The following is a 21,729-nucleotide window of genomic DNA, read 5'->3' as shown; positions in this document are numbered from 1 at the left end:
GTTCCTCGCTGATTAAATTTCGCGAAAGCATGGTGAAAATAATTTCATAAGTTCAGGGTGATAACAAGTTTTGAACCATTGAAAACAAACCGATCACTCTCCTTTTGACTTTACAGGTTGTCTGGAAGGAGAGTTCCAGTGTAATAAGACTGTGTGTGTTGACATTATCAGGCGATGTGACCGTCACCGTGACTGTGAGGACGGTAAAGATGAGGAGGACTGTGGTACGTATGTACAATGTAACCGACCGACAGTAATAAGTAGATAAATCATTCGACATCTCAGCCGTGCAACAATATCTTCATCTAGACGTATTAAGACTAACTGTGATATCCAAGGGCCAACACTAAACGAGGAATTCCATCCAATTTCAATACTTGTTTGTGTTGCGACCTATAGACATCTAAAGTCATTTAGGGTCGACTGTCAATAAACAACAAATACATTCTATATTTTTAATAAAGGAAAAACAAGTATAAACCCAATACTTTGATGTGCATGACGACTACAGCTGCGTGATCGCAGTCATATTATACTAAGTGTTAGAATTGTCGTAAATCTACACGGAAGTAAAATTAATAATGATGATTTCCCTACCAGAAGTAATGTTCTAATATTTGTCGTTATGAGACACACACAATCTTTATATTACTCTTGATGTGTTCCGGTAAGTTTATTTCCGGCTTATTACTAGTAACTCAAATGCGCATTAATCTACACACTATGGAATTTGTTTGTTCTGCATAACTTTAAAACTATTCTGTGGTGTAGTCACACTAACGACGTCCATGCATGACCTTGATTTGACCATCGCCAGCGCGCGCGGTCATTCCTCATGGCCAGTGTCAATGTCTGTATTGAGGTTTACAATAAAGTTAACATGAAACGTCTGTAGATGCCGTCTTTGACTTTGGACACCGGAAATGTGACAAGAACTATAAAAGAATAAGATTGGTAGATAAAGTGCTTATTGAGAGGTCATTTCCTCTGATGTTGCTCTGCAAATGCCACATTTGATCCCCACATACGACGGACAAGGCCCGGTGTTAGGTGACAGATCAGTGGTCAGTGTAAGGCTTTGAGAGTCTGGCCAGGCGTCTTGTATCTAGTGTGGTTATTTTGACACTTAAAATACATACAAAAATAAGACAAACACAATGGAGAGCGTATCAATATTTAGATGATTCAGTAAACGTGTTAATCTAACGAAGTATTTGTTTTTCATTTCTCAAATTAAAAGTAAAATTTTAGAAAACAAAAAATAATGTATCAATAAATTAACATATATATCATTATACACACCCTGTCTATCTTGTGCTTATCATTTTCATTATTATATCCCTTACCTTATCAAAACTGTTTTCTGTTCCGAAACCTCAGAGACGTACACATGCCCGACTACCCACAATAAATGTAAGAACAGCTACTGCTACCCACAGGACAATCATTGTAACTTCGAGAACGACTGTGGAGACAACTCAGACGAGGTAGAATGTGGTAAGTAACAGGGACTTAGACCCTTCCTAAACATACCTACCCATGAATCCAAAACCAACACCCTCCGTGGTAAAATTCCAATGTATGTTTTATAAAGCATTTCGTTTGAATTTTGCCGCATATATTTTCTGTTGCATATGCTAGGCAATTCATTCATTCTCAGATGAACATTCGTATTCGAAAAAAAAGATATTCAGTAGAGCAAGTAGGAGTTAAGTACTCACGACATAATTGAAATATTGTCTCAGTTTTTGTAAATTGATTATTTTTGTTATCTTATACGAGAAAATATTTTCATCACTGATTACCTTCGCAATAAGAAGTGTTCCTTACTCCTATACTGCAAGAAGTGTATAGAAGAGGATTAAAAGTCTTTAATAACATGATTCGGAATCGAGGACAAACATTAGTAATATAGCTGCGACACATTGGCGCTCAAGTGGCGATTGAGACAATTCACAAGATGGAGTATTCAATAAAAATCATTTGACTATTTTCCTACGTTTATTTGTAGATTTCCGGACCTGTTATAGCCGGGAATTCACTTGTAATAATTCTGAATGTATTGCCATTGCCTATCTGTGTGACGGGATACCGCATTGTATCGACGGAAGTGACGAACAGCATTGTGGTAAGTAGTCTTCCGGTCTTTAAGTGTTGAGCAGCAAAACACATTCTTGTTATAATCAAGTGATTAAGATATTGTATATATGTTTTTTTAGGATTTTTGAAATCTTCAATTTGACCAGACTGTCGGCTATAATAAGAATATTACATCTAAAACAAACTATTGATCGTGGATAGGAAAAGTTGAAGTCGTGGGGAAGTGGTAATGATCGCCGAAGGGTAATTCACTTAACAAGAAGGGATAATTCATGTTATTTCTCTGCAAGCTTCCCGCGGCCCAAGTCCTCGAAAACCATAGTAACATTTTCTTTGTTTATTTATTTTTGTTCCATACAAATGTGTTGGTGGAGCTCACTTCCAATTATTTTTCTGTGCAGTGAAACATAATGACGGCAAGCCATTACTTTTGTCCTACAATACTATAGTACAGTCTAACTCATTCTGTTACTGGTGTTTGTACTAATCCGAAGAAAATCCTGTACTGGCCTGAATCCGTTATACATACATGTATGTTTGTAACTTACCCTCCTTAATATTGTGTCTGCTACAAAACAGGCACATGAACTACCTAACTGTATTTATGTTCAGTCGTATTAGTCATACAGGCATAACTATTTTAGATTTCAACATTTTCTTCTATCTGGATCATATTGTCAGTGCACCTTTTCAATATTGAATGTCTTGAACATGTTAAAGCATTACGTAAACAGATTAACATAATTCTGATTAACATAATTCTGTTAAGACGGCGCCTCCTCCCCGATACTACGTTGAACGCTCCCAGTTTCTTCTTTTTTAAACACTGATGCATCGCTTATCAATATAGACAACCGAAATCATACAAACAAATTGAAAATACTCGAATTTACTTCGGTTTTTCGGTTTATTCATCGATAGACCAAAATATTATTGCGTTCAATAATAAAATATATATATTACGTTGTATAGATATACTTATAACTTGTTGGAACCTCTACCTTCACCTGCAGCTTTCAACAGTTCTGTGTAGAGACTGATAATGCTGCAAAGTGGATTTAATTACTACACTCATTGTTCGGGATCGAGCAGCACAAACAAGGCGGTATAATCAGCTGCCATTCATGCGTTCGTAATTGGTTAAAAATGCGTTAAGGCTTGTTAAAGCTATATATAACAATGCTTTTTTTCATCTCCAATTATCATTTTGAATTCGATTGCTAATTTTTAAAATTGGATAACGCGAGTTGATTATGTAAATTGTTTGTTAAGAGTTCTAATCGATAGATATTATTTGGATGGTATTTATAGTTGTAGACGTACTCCATCAATATCAGTTATGTGATCGGTCTCGCTCTGCAAGGCGCCAAAAAGTAAAACAACTTTGTGTATCATTAGCGTTCACGTGCACTCTTAGCGACATATTCTTTGTTTAGAATAATTGTTCCTGGGGAAGGTTTGTAAACTACACAGGAAGTAACGACACAAAAATGGTGTTAACGTTGTTGGTTTTCAATTGCAATCAATTAGCATAGTAGATAAGGACATTCCAACGTAATAACTCAACATTTGCTTCTTGTTTAAATATTTGACCTATGCTTTAAATGTCATTTGATATCATTCATCAATCGAAAATATTGCAAACTATCCTACCGTTTATTTCCTATATGCAAATTGTGTTGGGCGTTAAAGTGAATTGCCTCTCTGGATTGTTAGATAATGTTAATGTTGTCAATATCGATGATTTTATAAAGGCTGCAAACCTCTACAGTATATATCCATGTCAACAATATGATATACAATTATGAAGAAAATGTTTCCAATGTTGCTGTAACTTAAAATTACCAATTTTGACTGATACAAGTATTTTCACAGGTTCGTCAATATGTTCTGGCCCCGATTTCTCGAAACAAACTTAAGTCAAAAACTGACTTAGGTAATAAATTTTCATATAAGTTACATATAGAAAAACTTAAGTTTTGACTTAGTCTGCACTTTTGTTTCGAGAAATCAGGGCCTGATGTTTAGAACGTTCTCCAACAAGACATTACATTTAACTGTAATGTAAGGTATACGCAAGTATCCAGCAATATGATAAAGTAATATATAAACATAGTCCTTTATTTGACACTTTCTCACACACAACCTTGGATATTCTGTATAGATTTTAAAATAATGACCTTCGTTTGTCGCAAACAATTTTTTGACTTCCACGTTGTTTTTTCCCGAAATCATTTTATTTTTCCAAATTATCAAACCTTTAAGTCAAAATAATTTGATTTGCCATTTCTAGCACAACTTTAGTTTTCAATGATAGGTTTTAGGTAAAGCTCCATAAGTGCCATGTATATTTGCTATTGTTGGTATGTTACAAACAGTAAACAGTGTAAACGTGTGTTGTGTGTTACAGGGTCGTACAAGACGTGTGGGGACGGCCTGTATGTGGAGGACAAATCTGTGTGTGATGGCTGGGTAGACTGCGACAACCAACACGACGAAACAGACTGTAAGTCAACAACTATTTATATCTTTATATCTGAATAAGGGGGAACTACTACACCATTTATTATAATCTACGGAAACTGGCCAATCAAGGACGGCCACCTTGACCTTTACATTATAGCAAATGTCTGTAGTACTTCAGGCTACCTGGACTATTTGCGCATCTTCGTCAATCAGACAGACCAACAGTGAAGTATATCTACAATGACGTCTGAATGTTTATAATATCAATTGCATTTTATTCATTAAAGTTGTATTTCTTGTACATGGATGCTTATATATGATGATTCAGATCCATAGAAGCACCAATATAACATTGCCATAGCGGTAATTGTTGCATTAATTATCACACATTTTAAAAGAATGCCATGTTTCAAACTTGTGGGTAATATCGGAAAACCGAGTTGCATCACGTGATCAACATCGGCGATTCCCGTATAGATCGGAGCCTTTCGAGTTGTATCACGTGGCAAACATCGGAAATACAAGTACAGATCGGAACATTTCGGATACTTTGAGCTATTTTAAACGTGTACGTGTAGTTGCTGAATAACTTTGTGAATACGAATTTTACGAAAGTCAGTAAATATCGAAAGTTTAGAATTTACAGAGACGGAGAAAAATATGTAGAACACTTTAAACACTTTTCTATGCCAAAAATACTGCAAGTCACAGACCATACAACTTTAAGTTATCAATAAACATAATGTGCACTGATTGGTATTCTTTTTTGAACTGATACACACCAATATATTATCCTCTTCCATTACCAATCTTTGGGGATTATATCCAAAAGCTAGAGGCGACATGATAAGATAAGAGAAGATACAGAAGACACATTTGATAGATATATTTAATATTATGTTGCCCGACTTATATAAAGTTTGTGTCCTAAATTATATAAACATTTAACAAGAAAATTACGGCTATTGAGCAATACATCGAAAGTGTCTCCGCCTGTAGTTTTTTTATCTCTCGTGTGATTGAATTCAACGAGAAAGTGCCGTGTAACGGTATGATAAAATTGTTATTAATTAAATAAAACACACTTGTGTTAGAAAAATACTTATTATTATTAGAATTTTGAAATTTAAACGAAGAGGAAATAATGGTGAACGCTTAAAGATTTCGAATTTATTTTTCTACAAAATGGTTCAGTCATATTTTTACACACTTATTGAACAGTAGTGCAAATAATAAACTTTATATATGTGTGTGTTACTTTAATTCAAGATTTAATACCATACCCAAGTAAATTAAATGTAATCAACACAAATATTCAGATTGGTTTTCAATCTTGAAAAGTAATCTACATGTTTGTATATGAATTTTGAACCGTTTTCCCTTTTTCAAAGATAACAATTTGACTGATGCTATCATTTGCACATATTTACGTGATGATAAACTTTTCTATAACCGTCACTATTTGGTGTAGTGACGTAACACATTAGCAGTAATTGGTTAACCGCCAACAAGGCCTTTAAGCAACGTAATCGATAAACCCGTTGCACTCTGGTGCATTTCACATATTTACGGATTCTGGAATTGTTATCTGATCTGTCTTATTTATACATTGGTTTCTAATGCGAAAATCTCTGAACAAACATAGATTTCAGAAAACGCATCAAAATAAAATGTCACCTAATGAAATCTCCATATCTTCAACGTCTGATTTCCTTTCTAATGAGAAAATAATTGGTGCACCTTAATCTGTCATGTCTAAGTGGAAACTCCGAAGTAGTCAGCTGTTTGGTACATCTCATGCTGCATCGGGAAAGCATAGCATATTGTCCATAATTTAGGGCGCTCTGGTTCATACACGAGTTCTATTCAGACAACAACTAGAAAGCTAGCGCTTTATGTCTGCTATATGGTGACACCTATGTCTTATTTCTTTGGTTGCTACCATTACTTTGTAATTTTTGTTATATGATTGGTTTCTGTCTACGACAGCTTTATAGTCAAAACCAAGAGATCTGAAAAAAATGTCAAAAGATATGTCTGTTTATCAAACTTGTATAGCAATAGATGCAGGGTTTATTATGAAGAGAATTTTATATAACAATGACGACTGACATACTATTTCTAGAAGAGTATAGTTTTATGCAATAAATTTGTGTCTGTGATTTTTTTATGGTAGACGAGCAGACGACAGCAGAAATTGTTTTGTCCTGTTATGATAACAACAGATCCGGCAGTTACTAACCACATTTGCCCGGATATGACGTCATTCGCTCATTGTATTCCTTGGTTGTTAGGGGAAATTATGGCCTCAGCTCCTACAAAATCGGCCGGATTTGCTAGATTACTTCATCTAATGGATACAAATTTGCAATTTCCTTCTGTCATTTCCTAAACTTTTTGTTATGCCTTAAACTATTGGTAACAACAACTAAATGATCAGTCGCAGGATAGTTTAACAGTTCCACGATAAATGTTTTATTGGTTTAGGTATTCCGGTTTCAGTAATTCCGCAACAGAAGTAAACATGACGAAGTTTCTTATGCATCTGATGTTGATAAGAGTTAAAACAGTTTGCGATTAATAACTCAAATGTATTTACAAAATGATATAAAAGAAACACAGATCTCGCTAATGTCCTTTACAAAGAATGATATATGAATGCGAGTGATGGATAGAGCCGTACGAGGAAAAAGTAAATTGTACGTGAAAGAGCTTTTGAATTACCATTTACCATATTGTCTCCTCTTGCAAATTACCTGAACAGTTTATTAAAGTGAACGTTGTTATGCTCTGATGAACATTGGTATTAGGCACAGTCGAATATCCAATAAGTACATATAACTTATGATTTAATAACTTGATAAGGATACAAAGTCATAATTCTTGTTTGATATATTGACACGTACATAGAGATAAAACATGTTTTCAAATTTTGCTTTGCACGTAAGTGTATGTACTGAGTACGATTGCTATGATATACAACGTCTATCTCACGTGGATTTCATATCAATGTTGATTTACAGTCTTATAAACCAAAAATAATAATCCCTAGATCACGTCCCGTCTTTTGTTGACCCCCGTGCGAGGTGAAGAGTGTAGCGGCGATGTTATACACTAGACTGGCAGTGATCGATATTTGACCACCATACATTGCTTCACTCCATATAAAACAAAAATAACGAATCAGTTTGGAACAACCTCTAGCGCTACAGAGTCAATCAATTTGCATTCTCTGATAGTTTATCCGTCGCTTTCGCGCTGTCGGGGATCAACGTGAAGGCTAGGACTAGAGACGTGGCCATCAGTCTAACTGATTGGCAATAATCTAGCGATCATAAACAGTGCTCATATGCTTAGGGATGACACTTTAGTCGATACATTTTAACACAAAAACCGAATAAATTCACACCACACAAATTACGTCCGAAATTAAAAGATATCAACACGAGGGAACTGCTGAAAGACTGTCAAGTTCCTTCTAAATAAAACATTTTACATTTGCTGAGCAAAAGCAATTGGTAAAGGAGATTATGAGATTTTGGTAAACCCATCTGTGATCTGAATCCACTGTAAAACCAAACACAGCATATTTATGAGACAATACAAGTGATAGCTTTTCTTCCTTAAATTTCTTTAGAAAGCAGATAAGTGGGTAGCGCATGAAGAACTGACATGATTGTAGATCATCATTAAAATTACTTGGAAATTGTCGTCTTTTGAAAATGCATCAGTGGTTTTGTATGACTGTTCAACTCCAAGAAGATGCATTGCATTCCCATTACTCTTATTTACTGGAATATCGCTAGTAAACAAAACACCATCAAATTTCAAATATAAGCCGCCATGGGTATTATACATATCTATTGTGATTTGGTCAATACGCATCGCCATTGTCTCTGTAGTTTATTTATCTGTTAGTTCTATATTTCTTAATTGTTTATATTTTTGAGAACATTCGTGACCGTCCTTCGTACATGTCTGTTATTTTATTTGTTTGTTTTGTGCCTTGACAAAGGGACAGATCGAATCGATAATTTGATAATATTTTGTCCACAATGTTAGAATTACCTCTTTGCATTATATCTATTGTGATCCGTGTACTTGAGAATAGGCCAATGTGTTCTCAAAGAAGACGCATTTTCTTTTTCATTGACATTTCAACCATACAGATTTAATCTCTTCTGGATCACGCAATATCACGAGGAAATAAACGATTTCTACCGATGCTATAACTTTAATTTTAATCTGCCAATGCGGTATAAACCAGAAACGAGAAAGCCACCTTTAGGCCTGAAAATGACAGCAATAATGTTTTAATTGAGGAAGAATTGTAGCCACGTAATCTGTTCTTCGTATCAATGACTGTTCTTGACACACTTACTGTTTTTCTAAACGTAGATCTCGAACTCATCGATAAGGTTTTTATCAGAGCTATCATTATCAGACTATCTTAGAGGTGAATGACTTCGATTTTACATTAAATATGATAAAATATGAAAAAGGGGAATACTGTGCAATATATTCCCTTACTTTTCTGAACGTGTGTGTCCGAACAGCGTTTTGCAAGCGACATTTGAAACTAATTAATTAAAGAGGTCTTGTTCCAGTCGAAATGATTTCCAGTGCCTTTGATATGTTAGAGGCTAATGTTAGGGCTGTGATACGGAAACGTGTGAAATGGGTTTAGTTATGTTTGATAAGTTTAACGTCCTATTAATAGTCAAAGTCATTAAAGGACGTGCTAGGTTTGTTGGTGGAGAAAATTCTGAGTGCCCGGAGAAAAACAACCGACCAGCGGTCAGTACCAGACCACTGCTCCACATGGGATTCAAGGGTATTATGCTTGAAAATCTTCACCGATCGGCCACCGTGGCCCTAATTATAAGAGACAACACAGAATACTAATTCTAGGCCTTAGAGTATGAAAAAAATAACAGTATAGATTCAACAAACTAGTAAAACATAATATAAACATTGTTTCGCATGTAACGAATACAGACACAATCAATCGAAGCTCGACCTGATTCAACATCAAGAAACATATTTATATGGAGACTCACATAATGTACAGTGATAAGGATAGAAGAAAACTTGCTGGCACATTTATACATAGTACGTCAAAAATAGGTGTCCTTTAGATATCTATCATTCTGTACATATACTCAACACTACAGATAAAAGCATGATTTGGTATACATATTTATGTCATTGAATGACAGTTCAATGGAAATTCAGTCATTTTTAAAGATAAGTTATTGATTGATGTTTAATTGTTTATATCCTAGTGATTCAACGGATGATTTTGGATTTTGTACTGTATTAAAACAAGTGTAGATGTTGCGAATAAGATAAGGACATTGTAATGTGGACCGTTTGATTGAGATAATGCGTATTGCTTCGAATGATTCTTAATCTAGCGTTACAATACCTCTATCTGTCCCCGCGGGCAGAACATGTGAAATGCATTTTCTCTGTAACTTGTTTTCAGTGTCTAACTGTGTCACTTAAGTTATAACTAGATTTAATTCTATAAAATGCACTGCTGTAGTCGACTTACTGATTCCAATCAAGCAGGGGATATCTATCATATGTAGGTGACTTTTATTCAGTAAAAATATTGACTAAAAGGGACAAGATTGAAGATTATTGAAAAAAAACCATTTAAAGGTAAAAAATTAAATATGCTCTTTTCTTCAAAAACATTCTTGTTATTACATTTTGGTTTTTTTTTCTGACGCTAATGTGGGCAAGACCGGGAAGACTGTACTGCTTTGTTACCTAGGAACAGATGAGTATGTCTGCCAATACGTGTAACACAGTGATGGACATAATATTATACATTTGTTTTTGCATCTTTCTAATCTCTTTAAGTTCATCAGTATATCAGGTAACTCGATATACCAAAATGAAAGAGATATGTATTTTAAATGAAGTCTTTTATAACAAACTAACATATTTTAACAAATATTTGTTTTATGTTTAGGTGGACCCTGTACACCGGAACAACACCAGTGTGGCAATGGCCGCTGTATTTTCAGGTCCAATGTGTGTGACGGCATGTGTGACTGTGGAAGCACGTGTGACGACGAGAGCGGATGTTGTAAGTTCTCATAGAATCTACCGCAAAGCAAATCGTTGTCGTGAAGATTATATTTCACGAATGTAATGTTCTCCTAGAAGCTACCGCAAAGCAAATTATCGTCGTGAAGATTATATTTCACGAATGTAATGTTCTCCTAGAGACTACCGCAAAGCAAATCGTTGTCGTGAAGATTATATTTCACGAATGTAATGTTCTCCTAGAAGCTACCGCAAAGCAAATCATTGTCGTGAAGATTATATTTCACGAATAATAAAGGGCACAGCCAGATTTTCCAGTAACCATTAATTATGCACTGCTAAAGAGTTCAATTCATGGAAAAAACGAAGCCGAATTTTCTGTTTTTTTTATTCATATATTCACACTCTATCCTTGTCAAAAGACCCCGATTTGAGAAGGAAATCCACATGAGAAGGAAGAAGTGTTTTGTTTCCGTAACATACATTCCGTTTTTGGTCAGCTGATTATATTGGAAGGTGGTCTATCACTTGAACCCTTGCGAAATAGAGACCAATAGCACTGAGCTTCTCCCGGATGAAGATTACGTTCGTCGGATCATTAAAGCGTTTGAACTTCAAAGCAACGCATTCACGCTGATCGCTGACGGGATTTTTTTACAGTTGGTAAAAAAATGGCGGCTGCAGATTGTTTAAATGCGGATTAAATTTTGAAGATTGAGTTTTTTCTTATATTTTCATGTATGTGTTACCTTAGAAATTCTTCGCCCTTCTTATGATCTTATAGAACATTTTCGTGAAGATGATATTTCATGAATATAATGTTCTTATAGAAGCTTCCGTAAAGCAAATCATTGTTGTGAAGATTAAACACGATCTGGTCATAGTAGTGCTCATTTTCCTGTCTTGTGTATGAGTGATGGCACGATTTAGGTGCCGAGAATGAAAAACAAACACATTTATTTAACAATAAATATTAAAAATGAAATAAAAATAAAACTCACAAAAAATAAGAATTTTTAAGTGATTAACCGGAGAACGATGTACATAACTACATAATGTTATAATTTGCACGTCTTTAGAAAAAATGTGTTTAATGTCTTGTGTGCGTTTTTCGATATGCTTGCCGAAGAAGAGCATCAAAGTCACATCAATGTTGTTTCTTGCTTGTAAAGTGTATTATGAACACAGATGTAAAAAACACTTAACATCTTTATTTTTTTTAATTTGTTTGAGATAAGAGACAATCCTAGATATCCGTTTTCAAGTTTTTTTTAACATTGGCAAAGTACGTTTATTTAAGGAATGATTTTTATTGTATGATGTTTACTTGTGTGTAAACTGCATTTTTTGTACAGATATTTTAAATATGCGTCATGTTGAAATATCTGTACAAAAAATGCAGTTTACACACCAGTAAACAACAAACAATAAAAATAATTCCTTATATTTACATTTCGACCGACCATTTCATTTAAATTAAGTGTTCCAATAAAATAAAACTCTGTTTTTTCAATTGTTATACGATTGTTGGAACAGCCGGTCAATCGATGGAATCCCGGAACAGCTGGCTTCAATTTGGCGGGAAATGTTGTCAAATTCAGAGAGTACACAAAATATAGTTCCACATTAACTTAATCTTTTTTCATCCCATTAACACAATATTTCTTAAATATTATATATAATTTAGGATTGACATTACATTCATAAATGCAATATATTGAAGATTTTTCATACAGTACAATATGCCTAACCGGATGCGCATTCACGCCACTTGCGGAAGTTTGTGTTCCGTTGTGTGTATTCTTTTGCGGCAACCACTGCGATTACGCATGTGTAAACGATTTCGCAGTTGGTAAGGTTACATAGCAAAGAGAAAACGGAAATGTAAATATTTTGATATAAATACCATTTTGAAATCGGTTGATTTTTTCACGTTGTGATTTGCATTATAATAATGAGTTTATTAAACATTTACACTGAAGTTTCAAAAGTAATGAAAAGATGTCGAGAAACCTATCTGACAAATGGTGTTTAAGGTAAAATCTCATTAAAGTAAAAGCAAACCATTAACAAGCCTACAAAATGATAGGATGAGCAGGTATTACAAAGACATTATAATAAATAACCATTCGAATATCATTTCACCGATACACAGAGTTGATGTGTTCTTTTTATATATTAACACCAACTTGGAAAACAATGAGTTATCTCGAAAGCGTGTTCAGGAATCCAAGAATGTGTTATTCATGGTCAGCAAGGAATTTTAATGACTGTAGGAAAGAGAACTTCTCAAAATGAAGATTTCTGACAAGGTGATTGTACAATATTACCTATCAGACACACTGTTTCATAATCCTCGACTCTACCATAACTCCAAACGGTAGTTATGTTAACATGCAATTGTAATCAAACTTTGGTATCATTTGAAGGTTATTCTAAGGTTTTATTTACGTGTGTGCTCTTGTTTCAGTGTCACAAGCTTGTCCTATCGGCGAGACATACATGTGTAAATTAAACGGTGAAAGTCAGAGGTGTATTCCAAAAGAATACCTGTGTAACCAAGACAACGACTGTCGAAATACAAAAGATGGCGCAGACGAATATTTCTGTTGTAAGTATAAGCTATCTTTCATCATATAAATAGTAAAACATTTTGCTTTAGTTCACTGATCAATGTCTGGCATTTTCTTGTTTTTTTCTCCATTAATAATTTGAGTTGTGATTTTATGAACTAGTCTAGACTTGTAGGCTAGTGAACGTTGAATAGTAGGTAAAATTCTTTCTCTGGAGCGATACACTTCAGCGAGTGTGTAAAACATTGTGTGGCCTGTTTTAATTATGATAAAAACACAGAATAAAGTTAATGGTTAGAGTTTTATTATCAAACACAGAACTAAATCACGTGATAAAATATCCAGTTAAATGTATCTTTCTCAGTCTCTCAAGAATAAAACTGATAACAACAAATCAAATTGAAATTATATAACATAATACTTTGAAAAATAATATAACAATACTTAATGTTTCATCAAGTCAATTTCAAATACCGCATACTGGCTTTGACCTTAATTCTTAATTCTAAACATAAACCAACGTGTATAAAAATGAATTGTGTTTTTTTTTGGTTTTGTTATCCTTAAGACACAACGGGTAATATTAATTGCCGAGGCTTTGCCACACCTGAACTCTATAACTTTTTAACTAGATTATGAGGGTTGAGGAAACCTGTGTATCGCAATGGTTTCTATTACCGTGTGGGCAATCAATTATGGAAGGTTAAGAACAGTAGCTAGATATTCGTCCAGCAGGTTTTCTTTGCCATTGTATGTGCTTTGAATGGCATCAACAATAGTTTACAGTTTCTGCTTAAAAACGTGCATGCCGACGCGTGATCAGCAATCCAATTAGGAAAAGTGATAACGTGTTCGTTATAAATGTGTACTTTACCACCCCACGTCATCCCGCCCACTAGTTGTTGCACGGTTGTCAGGCAGATGGAATATACCATCATTTCTATAGAATATCAGACGGGATGGAATTGGACCACACAAGTAGTATTCTTATTATCTGATCAATTTTGTAAATTATGAAATACAAGATATCTAAAAGGTTAAACTTATTATACCCAATATAAGAGTGTAATGATGTTATTTTATTTCTGTTATTTTCTCTGTGTTTGTGAAAACACAATTTTGTTTAATGTACACATTGAATTCAGTTGAAGTCTCGAATCTACAATATCTGAATAATTCAGTTTTAATAAGGGAAAAAGTTTTCTAAAAATGAAACATTCACTGAAATGTGTTCTCCTATATGGTTACGTATTTACTCTATTTTGGGTAGGGCCCGAGGTTGCCGAGTGGTTAAGATATCCGGACGTATTACTACAAACCTTTCATCTCTGGGTCGCGAGTTCGAATCTGGCTGTAAATAGGACGTTAAACTAAAAACAAAACATTTCGGCCATTCGCTATTTTTTCGTAATGCTGTTGTTATCTTTTTATTCGTGTGGGTATAAATGTCGCTATATTCCCGGCCAAATTGATTTTCTGTGAAGAAAATGGCAAAATAAGTAAAATATTCTGGTTGAAATAGAAAAATACCCTTTAACATTTTCTGCGCGAAATAATAGCAGAGAAGATCGCGTTTTTTCTCCTCCAAAAATTGACAACTAATAGCTAAAATTGCATATCTATTATCGATATTTATTGTTTACGTTACACACTGTGCTTACTCTACTGTTTGCGTTATCATTGATATGATACTATTGCTCCAGGGAACATCACCAACCAATGTGAGGATTTTCCGGAGATGAAGAGGTCTGGCATTACGAAGTTTTTCGTTTGTCCCGAGGGTCGGTGTCTGCCCGCTGAAGGTCACGATAATGTCGTCTGTAACTACTTCCCTGACTGTCTGAATGGCGAGGACGAACTTGGGTGTAGTGAGTACTATATTTCATCGGTCATTTTGTCTGTAGAATATACACTCCGATTTCTAGAAAGTCAGAAGTCAAAATCTGATAAAAAACAAAAGCTACATAAAGAATAAAACTTAAGTATTGACTTACATGTAAAGTCTGCACTTTTGTATCGAGATATCGCGGTCTGGTTATAACCTAGATATATTGAAGCATTAAATTTCCTTAATAATGCATGCTAGCGCTAGCAATTATTTTTCTGCAAAGCTCTGACATTTATATAAGCCATAGACTCCGTAAGGAGTTGGTTTAATGCCTATATTTACATTATTAACGCATTTTAGTAGTCTCTGTATTATCATTGCTGAATTTAGACCAGGAAAACCGTTTATCAACGACGATTCAATCCACTAGATGGAACAGCCATTTTGACGGTGATCAGTTGACGTTACCATGTCAACGTTAGTGACGTCAAATGATCACGTTTTGGTTGACTGTTATACCCCATATACTTCTCTTTGCCTTGGTTAGTTTATACAGTATAGTAGAAGTGGTGAATGAAGATATATCTACGTATAATCCATCAAAGTGTTTTGGTATTGGCAGTGGCGATCAACGGGATGGTCATGACGTGAGGTATAAGTTGTTTATGGCACATATATGTACATTGTATGTTGTACATTGCAGCATTAGGAAAAATATAAAGTAAGCGATAGAAAATGACTTCCTACATATATATATATATATATGATATAATATTCTTTTTAACTGACAAACAGCTGAAAAGTGATTACAGTTTCGGAACGGTCTCTCTTTAATATATGCTAAATCTTAACCTTTGCATTTGGTATAGAAAATATCTAGCATTAAATATATAACATATATAGTTTGTAGATTAATGTTACTGTGCGAGACCTTGAGAAATGATCACGTGTTGTATCTGACTAAGTAAATATGATCATTGTATACTCCAGACTCCCTGGACGACAGACATATGTTTAGAATCAATGTGATAATATAAGATAATTCCTTTTCTGAAATGTATCAAAGTCATATCTAATTTTAATTTAAGTCGAATGCATAACATATTTCGAAATTTTTAGGTCGACATGGAAGATATTTTCATGAGTTTTGACAATGTATCCACAAAGTAAATTTGTTGTGCCACTCGAATTGGAAATTCGATATCTGTGTATCCTAAAATGATCAAAAATTGCTTTAGCATAGGAAACATTAGCATTGTGCGATTTAACTGAAGTAGCTTGGTACATTTTGGTATATATCATAGTTCATTACGGATCGTGCTTTAAATGTGTACAATGCGAAAGTTCTGTTTAGTTTTACAAAATATGGAGAAATATTAGTTTGAAGATATGTACACATATTTCATAAATACTAATAACCATATTTCTTTTCGAAAAATCCTTTTTCCGAAAAAAATATTACATAAAAGTTAAGATAAATCACACTCATTCCCTAACTTCATCTTCAAACACTGTTAGTATCTTGTCATTATTTTATAAATACCTTTTCTACCACAATAGTCAGTGTTATTCAACTCTCAGGGTATCAAATAAACGATGCAGCTGTTGATTAACAATTTGTTTATACCACACGTGGTATAAACTCTGTACGCATCCTGATTGGCTGACACGGTGACCATTGACAGAACTACGTCTTTCTGAGTGTCGTGCCATCATTTGTCAACGTCATCAATATCGAGTGACGTCATGCTATGCTGTGATCGCCGCTTGACGCCAAAACTGCTGTTGAATAGCGTATCCTCGTCGTATTTCTATCGGCTAAAAGCGGATATAATTGTGGTAGAAACTGGTCACACGACTCGTGGTTGTTGGATATGGAATTTATTCCACACTCGTAAGTTACAGCCACTCGTTGCGTAACCTCTATTTCTAGAATGGTATGTGTTTCTTTGATCCGATTCTGATTGCATTAGGAATTCACAATTACCTTACCTAATGCTATTTCTAAAAATTCACTTTCTCGTCTTTGAATATTCTTTATGCCTAGATCATTTATATGAGTTTTAAAAGACACGATGAACACAACCAAACGTGAACGTTAATGTATCCCTACAATGAACAATAAATGTTAAGCATAATACATAGTTTTCCCAGAATATTTTAACACTTTTTTAGCAATGAAAACATGTTGTCTCGTCTTTGATGCACAGATTAGAAACCATTTATTGTTTATATCTACAAAATACCAATGTATAGTAATTATGCAAGATATATTATGATATGAATTTCTTAGGAGTACGCATACTTTTAGGATCAACCCTGATTCCCATTTAACAAGCCATCGTCTTTTGAAATATAACACGTCGTCATGATTCGCATCTGCAATGTATCCAGTGGATCATGCTACAACTTTGCTACACTATCACCAAACACATCTCAACTATATGTAATATGTTACTCCAGGCGAAAACTAAAAGTTTTTAAGTCTATAATGATTGACTTCCAATAACCCGTTGTTTGCATTATGTCCATCACTGAAAACATTATTCAGATGCCCCAGGCAGTTATCGTGATGCCATACAATGTACAGAAAAAGGACACTGGACGCTGTTGATATGTCATTAATGGCCTCGAATACCTACATCAAAGTTGACCGTAGATCTAATGAGGAAGTGACGGTTGATGGCCTACTACATGACTGAGAAGTTCAAATGAATCGTCAAGATATTGATCATAAAAAGCCTGATGGGGCGGATACAATAATAACTTGCTCACTAGTGTTGCTTTTTATTTTAGAGCTGCTCGCAAGGCAACAGGATGGCCGTTACTCTATTTAAAACGATTTTTATCTGCCGTGATATAAAACTATAGCATGCTAATTCGGCACAGATAATAAACTAGCTTTATTGGATGTTAAACTGTCATGTGACTTCTACCTAAATACTGACAGTATATTTCCCAAGCGTACATTGTTGGTTTCATTAACTTTAGAATTCCTCCTCTTATTGCCGCAGCGATTTGCAATCGGTACATGTAGGTACAGGTGTTCGCCTGTTATACCACGAACTTCATATTTTCATTTGTACTAAAATAATTATGTGGCAGTGACTTTTGTATAATAAAGTAAGTCGATCACGCAACTAAGAAGGTTTGTAAGGCATTATGACTGGTTATTTTAGTAATTAGTAATACAAAGTAATATGTAAATCGTTTACGTTATTCAAATGAAGTCAACTTAAAACGCTAAATGTTTGAAACATGTGAACTAGCTTTAAATCCAGGAAGGAGTTTGGAAATAAGCTATGAAGGTCGCTTACTGAGGAAACATCATATGTATAGGTTGAGCCTGCATAAAACATTTGCAAAACTCTTTATTTGAAAGAGAAAGTTATTTTAAAATATTGTTCAGTGCGGGAACAGAAAAGAACGAGGTAAATAGAACCGAGTTTTGTCTTACACTTTATTATGCGTAACGTTTTAAGGAAGATATATGTCTATTGCGTGTGTTACTAATATCATACGTTTGTTATGGGCTAATAGTAGTTTCATTTCGCAATGGAAAGACAATAAAAACGTTGTTCCATTTTCTACACCTTCAATATTTGTCATTGATTTGTAGTTTCTTTGTAATTGAAAACTATACGCATTGAAAAAAAAAGAAAATAAAATCAAATCATAATATTTGAAAAAAAATTGTGATGCTATCTTGCAAATAATAATACCTTTTGAAGCATTGACGTTTTTTAGTATTTCACTGAATATAAAAACAGACATTTTGGGGCAACAGGTATTTCGTTTTAGATGAAAGGAAAGGCCGTCCAGCTGAAAAAAAATATGCTGGTCATACGTCATCAGAAGTATTACAGGCTAACAAATTACACAGACGCAATCATATCGCTGATGATGTAACTGTCCTTGGGTAACATGCTAATTTTCCGTGTATATCTTTGATGTTATTAGATGCTGTTATATTTGATCACTACCGATTTTAATCTAAGGTTTTGTTTAAATGTCGTTGCTGTTAACTTCCGCAACCCACATACGTCATTAAAGATGACTGGTCTTTTAGCTTATCGAAATAGAGACCGGGTAAACATAAGGAATAGTGCTTTAGACTAAGGTATAACAATACATATTTCATAGATGTGCTTTAGCTCATCAAATGGTCAACTCTAGGTGTTTCAATGCGTACACAATTATTGACTTTAACATCCAAAATAGAAATAGACCAGTTCATTTCAAAAGCAGGTTAGTTGTTTAAGTCATTTGGCTACAGCGATCTCTGCCAACAAGGTTGATAACAATACGGTCACGTTATGTGTGATTATACGATGCATTTTTGCTTTTGTTTTCGAAAACAAGAAAAAGAATCGTAGAATGAAAAAACTCTTGTATATTTTTAGCATGATTTTGACAGCTTTGGAATACAATTGAGTAAATGGGCTGATGTGTTAAGCGACTGACGCATGCGTTGATGATGTCGTCGTGTGTCTGGTGGTACAATCACACGCTCTCAAGGATACGAAACGTCTGGGGAAAGATAGTGACGTGATAACGTATGTATCGTACTATCATCCGTCACCATGTACAGATGTAAATTAAAGCACATCGTCAGCATCAGACAAACCAGATGACAAAGACTTGTTCAAGATAATTTCAATTGAAATCATCAGTTGGTGAATTGAGTACGATCAGGGAGAAGACTAGGGGAGAGTAACACAGATAACGAATGGTGTGAGGAGGTTTACCACCAGCTCTCAGACATATCTGTACAAATATATACATTGTAACAGAACGGACTACTTTAAATCAAAATTCGCATTAAAAACGTCATTCTGGAAAAAAAGTGTATGGCTTGATCTTCTTAGGGTTTTTGGCAGATAAAATTCTGGCGAATTGCATCGCGAACAATGGATAAGGTTATAGAACCTTAATCCTGTTATAAAGATAGTCATCTATCTAATAAGACACTTACATGCTCACTAACATGGCATCCATGTGCTACGCTCTTGTAAGCCATAATTAGAGTATTGAGAGAACGTGTCAACAAGTCTATCTATCCATGTTTATTTTGAAGTTCTCATATTTATACACCCTATTTACAGTCGAAGTCATTTCAGGACGTGACATGTTTAGGGCATTGAGGCCAGCCTTACGATCAGTACCTGGTAACTATCCTAGGACGTGACGGGTTTAGGGCATTGAGGACAGCCCTACGACCAGTACCTGGTAACTATCCTAGGACGTGACGGGTTTAGGGCATTGAGGACAGGCTTACGATCAGTACCTGATAACTATCCTAGGACGTGACGGGTTTAGGGCATTGAGGACAGCCCTACGATCAGTACCTGGTAACTGTCCTAAGACGTGACGGGTTTAAGGCATTGAAGACAGCCCTACGACCAGTACCTGGTAACTGTCCTAGGACGTGACTGGTTTAGGGCATTGAGGACAGCCCTACGACCAGTACCTGGTAACTGTCCTAGGACGTGACGGGTTTAGGGCATTGAGGACAGCCTTACGACCAGTACCTGGTAACTGTCCTATGTGAATGTCCATCTCATTACCCTGAGGTGGAAGGCTAGATAGTATCGCGGCGGGTAATCACACGGCTACGAGTGCTCTGTCTAATTAACTTCATTTATTCAGTGTATTGTATAGAGTACAAGTTCTTTTTGTAGTTTTAGGAACGGGGATTCAATCGAAGTTCAATTATTATTGATAATGGTAATTTTATTATCTATAAAAATAATTGCAAAAAATCATTGAAGTTACATCTTACATACACAATGCTTTTGGAAAGTAAAAGCATCGTACGGGAATTATGTAGTCCAGGTCCAGTCTGAGACTATAATGAGATCCGGTAGACACAGTCATCCTTTAAGCTTTCAACATACATAAGACAATGCCAGTCTAATTCACAAAAGCACCGCTAGTATGCGGTATATCTGTTGTATTAGAGTATATTAAGTATGATTAAGGCCCATCAGGACAGTTCTGATGTAATGCTATTGTAAGAAGCATTTGTCTGCCACCCTCTGCCCCATTATAATGGCGCTACAGACCTAGTGTCTGAGTATATAATCACTCGTTATATGTCGGACATTCTTTTCGTTGTTATATGATTTCCCAGAACAGCATAAGAGAGTAATCTGTACATGTTCGGTTTTCTTTTATTGACGTCATTTCCAGATACTTTTGAAGAAAAGAAACTAGAAAAATATACAGAAATGTCTTCGCGTTGACATGAAAGTCACTATTTACCTTTATGTACAGAATGTTTATGTTTATAACGTAAAAAACATATACCGTAACATAAAAAATGTTTAGGTCCGCCGCGGTTGCCAAGTTTTTAAGATGTTACGACATATCTCAAATCCTTCTCTTGATCGCCTGTTTGAAATTAATGTGGGACAAGTCGATGTTTTTTCTCCGGATACTCTGGTTCCCTTCATACGTGACAATGGCTGTTAAAAGGTAACACAACAAACCAAAACAAATCGAACTGACGGTACAGTTTGCGATGACGATATTTTCGCGATTCTGTTGGACATTCGTCTGGTATCTTCGCGATTTTTTTTATAAATGTAATCAAGTAATTTATATACCATATGTATTCTTTATAGCCACTTCGCAAAAAAAAAAAAAAAAAAAAAAAAAAAAAACCGGTTAGACGCTGAATACAACTACAGAGCATACTGT

The 21,729-nt window shown here is 34.9% G+C and overlaps 1 protein-coding gene across 1 annotated transcript in view; it reads left to right on the top strand.

Moving 5' to 3' along the window:
• Positions 1 to 21,729, top strand: part of LOC138333394 (G-protein coupled receptor GRL101-like) — a 92,914-nt gene that overhangs the window by 48,133 nt on the left and 23,052 nt on the right. Inside the window, exons 3-9 of the mRNA XM_069281741.1 lie at positions 117 to 224; positions 1,381 to 1,497; positions 2,012 to 2,128; positions 4,511 to 4,606; positions 10,550 to 10,666; positions 13,097 to 13,237; positions 14,903 to 15,067. Of these exons, the coding sequence (XP_069137842.1) occupies positions 117 to 224; positions 1,381 to 1,497; positions 2,012 to 2,128; positions 4,511 to 4,606; positions 10,550 to 10,666; positions 13,097 to 13,237; positions 14,903 to 15,067 (861 nt within the window). The remainder of the gene's footprint in view (positions 1 to 116; positions 225 to 1,380; positions 1,498 to 2,011; positions 2,129 to 4,510; positions 4,607 to 10,549; positions 10,667 to 13,096; positions 13,238 to 14,902; positions 15,068 to 21,729) is intronic.

This window comes from Argopecten irradians, chromosome 10 (genome assembly GCF_041381155.1).
Source record: "Argopecten irradians isolate NY chromosome 10, Ai_NY, whole genome shotgun sequence".
Lineage (NCBI taxonomy): Eukaryota > Metazoa > Mollusca > Bivalvia > Pectinida > Pectinidae > Argopecten > Argopecten irradians.
The sequence above is the reverse complement of the archived record's forward strand: the minus strand, read 5'-3'. Positions and strand labels throughout refer to the sequence as shown.